The sequence below is a fragment of the Hippopotamus amphibius genome, chromosome 5, assembly GCF_030028045.1.
Source record: "Hippopotamus amphibius kiboko isolate mHipAmp2 chromosome 5, mHipAmp2.hap2, whole genome shotgun sequence".
Classification (NCBI taxonomy): Eukaryota; Metazoa; Chordata; class Mammalia; order Artiodactyla; family Hippopotamidae; genus Hippopotamus; species Hippopotamus amphibius.
Window position 1 is genome coordinate 831,218 of NC_080190.1, and position 6,000 is coordinate 837,217.

At 67.9% G+C, this 6,000-nt stretch overlaps 1 protein-coding gene across 1 annotated transcript in view; it reads left to right on the top strand.

Moving 5' to 3' along the window:
- Nucleotides 1–4,695, top strand: part of CFAP46 (cilia and flagella associated protein 46) — a 91,551-nt gene extending 86,856 nt beyond the window's left edge. Inside the window, exons 51-58 of the mRNA XM_057735818.1 lie at nucleotides 72–132; nucleotides 201–236; nucleotides 647–749; nucleotides 1,063–1,175; nucleotides 2,500–2,581; nucleotides 3,172–3,308; nucleotides 3,388–3,468; nucleotides 4,574–4,695. Coding sequence (XP_057591801.1) covers nucleotides 72–132; nucleotides 201–236; nucleotides 647–749; nucleotides 1,063–1,175; nucleotides 2,500–2,581; nucleotides 3,172–3,308; nucleotides 3,388–3,468; nucleotides 4,574–4,695 — 735 coding nt within the window. The remainder of the gene's footprint in view (nucleotides 1–71; nucleotides 133–200; nucleotides 237–646; nucleotides 750–1,062; nucleotides 1,176–2,499; nucleotides 2,582–3,171; nucleotides 3,309–3,387; nucleotides 3,469–4,573) is intronic.
- Nucleotides 4,696–6,000: the final 1,305 nt, after the last annotated feature.

Here is a 6,000-nt window from a genome sequence, read left to right on the forward strand (position 1 = left end):
TCCGGCCTGTGGCTGCGGCAGCCAGGCCTGCCCCGGGACGCACCCCCAAGGCCTCCCGCCTGTCGTCACAGGGCAGCAGGTCCCGCGTCGTGCCCCCCGGCTGCATCACGGTTGATGCGGACAACTTCAGATGTATCCTTTGGTGTGCGTCTCCGCAGACCGCAAGCCTGTGGTCCTGTTTCTCCTTAACCAAGACCCAGTCGTCGTGGACCCCTACGAGGAGGCCCAGGGCCCGGGTGAGCTCCCCCCATGTACAGGCCACACACCACCCACAGCCCTCGGTCACCTCCTCTTACGCTGACCGTGGCGGGGAGGGGGCCGCTGATCTGCAGCCGGGTCAGGAGCACCGTGGTGTGGCACGGACCCTACGTGGCACCGGCGCCCCTCCCAGGCCTGCAGTGTGGCTGAGGGCCGCCCCGGCAGCTCCAGGACAGGGCTCTGCGGCTACTCCTTTGCTGAGCTGGGTTTTAAATCTCTCCACCAAGCAGGGAAGGTGCACGAACATCTCCACTCCCCCGGGGCCCCGCTTGGGAGGGGCCGAGGCCCAGGGTGCCTTGCCACACTAGGGGCCACCGAGGGCACAGGGACCGCCCACGCCCGCACCCACAGGGCTCTAACTTTTGTCACCATCCGATTCTGGTTGCAGAAATGCTGACTCCTGTCTCCGTGACCCGGGGCATTTTGGAACGATTCCAAGACACGTTCACTGCGAGGTGGACGGGGCATCTGGGGAATAAGCAGTTTCCCAGGTTGGCACCTGGGTTCCCGGGAAGCCGTGCCGCGGTGGCAGCGGCGCCATGAGGCCGCCCCCACCCCATGCCTCCTCCTGCCCCTACCCTCCTTCTGTCCTGTCGGCCCCCTCCCTCTGCTGCATGGAGGCGCCTGGATCCCCAGCGCCTGGGTGCGGCCCTGCAGGGGCCCCGGGGAGCTGGGCGCCTTGGCCGGAGGGAACACCCTCTGCTGCTTTTCCGAGTACCCGCCGCGGGGGTGGGCGCGGAGCGGGCCGCGGGGACAGGCTGGCACGACGGCTCCCCAGCCGGGCCTCTCTCCTCCCCGGGACAGCCAGGCCGAGTGGGAGCAGCTCCTGGGCAGCTGCCAAGGCTTCTTCTTCTACGGGATGGAGAGCTTCCTGTCCCACATCCTAGTGGAACGGTTGGCCGCCATGAACTTAGCGGGTGAGACCCCGAAAGCCCGCCTCTCCGCCAGAGCCCCGGCGCGGGTGGAACCCACTCGGGGACAGAGCAGGACCCCCCGGGGTCTCATCAGGTGTCTCTGTGCCCTTCGCCCTCTGGTGCAGGGTGGAGGGTGGAAGGCACAGCAGGGCCTGGCGTGGGGGTGGGACCGAGCCCCCCGCCCTCAGTCTCCCTCCTACCTCTCTCCGAGAGGCCTGGCCAGGGTCAGGAGCTGGGGGGACCACCCCTCTGGGGCTGGGCCCGCAGCGTCCAGGAAGGCTGGGCGGGCATTTCTGGAAAGTGCTGGTCACAGCCCCTGCCTCCCCCAGCCCCCAGCCCCGCTCCCCCAATCCGCTCTGCTTGAAACGCAGGCGCTCTGGCCCCGTTTTCCCTCGCGCTCTCCCCATCACCCACCCCTGCCCCCGGGATGCCCATGACGGTCGTCTGGCGTGTGCCCTCAGGTGACCTCCTGAGGGGATTCCTGGGTGGCTCGCGACGGAGCGCAGTTGCGGGGGGCTCTTCAGGGACCCCTCAAGGATGCCCCCTACCCTTGAGGTGCGTGGCTCCCATCAGGGTGGCACCGCAAGTGGACTCTGTCCCGTGCTCAGGACACCTGAACCCCCCCCCCGTCTCTGCCCCCGTGCCTGCTGAGGTGGGTGGGGCTCACCCTGTAAGTGTGTTCTTACCCCAGGAGGAGGCAGAAACAGGCCTTTTTGAAACTTTAATTCCAAACCTTCTCAGTGGAGATGGGGAGTGACACTGAGGAAATCATAGGCTCACAGGCACCTGTGGGGGTGTCCCCATCACCGGGTGTCCTCGCTGCCGCCAGCCAGGCCTGTCCTCACACAGCAGGAGGTTCTGAGCCCACTGGGGACGGCCCCTCAGGTTCAGCCGCTGCAACCGTGTGGCTTTCTGCACACCCACACCCAAGTGCTGCATTTCAGACCCTGGCCCAGTCTCAGTGGGCACACGGGGCAGGGCCACTGACTCCCGGCTCCTGGCAAAACGGGACGCCTCAGGGGTGGCAGCTGGGAGCCAGGACCCCTCTGCGAGGCAGGGAGAGCCGCGGCAGGCCCCAGGGTGGGCCTCCAGTCCCTTCCCTTTGCCCGGCCCAGTCGCCTGTGGCGGCTGTGACGGGTGTGGGCCGCCGAGGCAAACCGTGCCCGGCTTGCCCGTGCAGCCCAGAAGAGGGACACGTCGCGTCGGAGCCTTGGGCAGGTCGGGCCGTGTGTCCGTGATCTGCCCGCTCCCTGGGCGACACCCCCGCCTGCGCGGGCGCCGGCAGCCCGGGTGCCCCGCCGCTGAGCTGCCCCTCCTGTGACCGCAGGGTGCCAGATGGCAGTCCTGCTGGACCTGGCGCGGTCCGACGAGAGCGTGCGGCGCCACATGGAGACCTCGGAGGACAAGAGGTGCCCGGGTCCCCTGCACGCGGGCTCCAGCCGGCAGCCTGGCCTCCGGCAGCTGACGGGAAGCTGGGGTGGGGGCGGGGGGGCGTGTGCGCCATGGCTGCCCGCCCGGGGCATTGTCCCCGCACCCCGGGCGGTGGCCGGGATGCCGTCCTCCACCCCCAGAGCCTGCCCGGCGGGGTCCCCGGGGCGGGTGGGGTCAGCGCCACGCAGACCACAGGCGCGGAGACAGAGGGCCGGCAGCTGGGAGGACGCCCTGGCTCCAGGGCTCCCGCATCGCCTGTCATCCCCCCCCAGGGCTCGGCGGGCTGCGGGCGGGCAGAGCAGAGGACCACGCTCCGGGGGGCTGCTTCCCCCGGCTCTGCCCCGTGGCTGGGAGCGTCCCGAGGGATTTGGCAGTACTCTGACATGACTTTTCTTGTTAAATGGTGTTTGATTATGGCGGGGGGGCGGGTTCTTGAGTCTCTCAAGAATCTTAAGAGCTGTCCATCCCAATACGCGGTGCGACGCTGGGTGCTCTGTGGGCTGTGGATGGGGGGAGGGCTCGGGCCAGGCCCCCGGGGGCTGGCCCACGGGAGCTCCGCCCCCTGCAGCGCGCTCCAGCTGTCCTTGGAGGAGCCCATCGAGACGGCCATGCTGCTGAGTCTGGGGGGCGTCAGGAGCATCGTGGCCAACCAGTGGCCGACGGGCCTGCGGGACAACGCGATGCGGGCCAGCGCCCTGTGGGAACGTGAGTTGCGCCGGCACCCGGCCGCCCTGCACCCCCGCGGGCCTCACGGAAGCCCGTCTGAAAGGCCGTTTCTTCCTAGATCTGCTGGCAGCTGGCAAGCCGATAGGGAGGGCGACCCGCCTCCTTCAGACGATGGGAGCCGAGGACGCTGCCAGCCAGGGTAACTAGGAGCACCCCGCTTCCGTGCGGGTCCCCGGGCTGCAGGGCAGGGCCCGCTCTCCCTGCCTCCACGCAGCCTCTGAAGGCCGCTCGTGCTGACAAAGACCCTCTGCGTCCTCCACGCCGCGGCCACGGGGAAGCCGGCACCCAACATCTTAGGGAAAACACACAGGTGGTCGGAACATCTTTATCTTCAAAACAGCCCGAGTCCCAGGGGCCCTAAAGCCCTGGGTGCTCTCCGGGAGGGGGACCAGCCACCCTTCCGTGAAGGCAGATGGAACCCTGCTGTCCACATGCAGCGACAGCCTCGTGCTCGGATTCTGGTGTAAAAACAAATGCAACACGAGGTAGTCGTGTGAGCGACATGTTGACAGTGGAATCCACTGTGACTCAGAGAGGTTTACCCCGGGATGGTTAACGCGGGAGGGGCTTAAACGTCTAAGATCACATGGTCCGTGGCGCCCAGGAGGTGGTCGCCGAACAATAAATGCTTGCTGAATGAGCACGTGAGTGAGCGACTGTGTGAGCGCGTGAGTGTGCGAGTGTGTGAGCGAGTGTATGTGCATGGGTGAGCAAGCGTGTGTGCGAGTGAGCGTGCAAATGAGTACGTTTGTGAGTGAGCGAGGGAGCGCAAGCGTGCGAATGTGAGTGTGCAAGTGAGTGTGAGCGAGTGCGCATCAGTGTGTGAGCGAGTGCGCGTGTGTCCGTGTGCAAGCACGTGAGTGTGTGTGTGAGAGTGAGCATGAGAGTGTGTGAGCGAGTGTGCAAGTGTTCGTGTGTGAGCGCATGTGAGCAAGTGTGTGTGCGGGTGAACAAGTGTGTGTGCGAGTGTGCACATGAGTAAGTTTGTGAGGGAGTGAGGGAGCGCGTGAGTGTGCAAGGGAGTGAGTGTGCAAGTGAGCGGGCAGGCAGGGGTGGCCCGTGGCAGCTGCCTGCGCCCTCAGGGTCCCCATCCGTGGACGTGCGGCGCCCACGCCGGGCGGCATCCCCGGGCAGCAGTGGCAGCCCCCCCCCCGCTCCGCCCCCAGGCCCAGGCTTCCGCGGGACCCCTGGCGCGCTGTCCCCTGAGCCCCACGTGCCATGAGCCTTCCTCATGCTCCCTGCAGATGACTGTCCACAGACCCGGAAGGACAGGCCGGCGCTCCTGCGGCCGCTGCAGGGCTCAGAGCGGCTGCGCATCGTCCTCAACCTGGTCCTCTACGGGCTGCCGCACCAGGCCGTCGTGTGAGGGCCGCGCCTCCGCCGCCCTTCCCCCTCCCCGGGGTCCCCACCCCTCCTCCCGGGACCTCCTGCCAGGCCGCCCGGCCAGAGCCCCCCACCCCCACCTTGTTCTGCAGGGCCGCCCCTGCCTGCGCCTCCACCGCGAAGCCAGGACCCCACAAGGGGCGGAGAGCATCTCCGGGGGTTCGGGTGGGGGAGGAGTGCATCGGGACCTGCCCCCCCGCAGCCTGGACCCCCACACCCCTCACTGCTCCGGGCTCTCCCTGGGGTCCCTGTGCCGGGCACTGGGCAGGGGGGAGGTCTGCCTTCTCCCTGCTCCTAGGTGAGAAACAGGGGCCCTTTAGTAAACAGCTGTGTCACCCTGAGCTGAGCCAGCGTGGTTCTGCGCCCCGCCCAGCGCCGCTGCCAACACCTCCTAGCACCTCAGAACTCAAATGGAGGACATGGCCTCATGAAATGAGCCCCCAGGCCTCCTGCCCCCAGAGCTTCCCGCGGGGCGGGGGGCTCGCGTCCCAGGCAGGGTCCGTTGTGTCCTCAGGGCTCCCAGGGTTCCAGCCTGGGACCTCACCCGCTCAGTCCTGTGGGGCTTTGCCAAGGAGATGGGAAGGGTGGGATGTCTTCCTCTCCGTGGAGTGGCCGGTACTGGACCTGGCAGCCCTGGCGTCCGGCCCCAGGGGCGGGCTCTGGCCTGTGCTCCTGCGGCTCCCAGGCACACGCACCTCACGTCCCCGGAATCGAGGACCCGGAAACGGCCAAGCGAGCACACCTGGAACCCTCGGGGAGGGGGAGGCAGGCCTGCGATGCCCACGTGTGTCCTGTCCCTCGCGGACCACTCCCAGGCCTCGTGGTTGGCGGTCACCTCTGACCCCTGGGCTGGGACTCCCTGGAGGGGGCACTCTGTCCGGTGCCAGGCCGTGGCGGGGCCGGCAGGTGTTTGCCGAGCGAATGGGTGAACAGGTGCCCTTGAGGCCGAGCCCGGGAGGCTGAGGGCATCCCTGCGGCTGTGGAGTGACTGCAGGTTCCAGTGGCGGGGAGTGGGGAGGGGCTGCACCCCTGGTCTCACAGCCGTCACGATGGGACGTGCCCCAGAGTCAGCTCCACCAGAGCTGGACATCCAGCCACCACCTGTGGCCACCACTCTGCACAAAGTGAGCCCTGGGAAAGGGCACTGTCCCCAGAGGTGGGCACTCAGCCGGAACGGACGGTGGCTATAGGAAGGACAGAGGCCAAGGTCACCAGGAAAGCTGCTCACATCATGCCCGCGCCAGCCTGGCCCACGTGGAGGCCACAGACTGAATGGTGGGGACCCTGC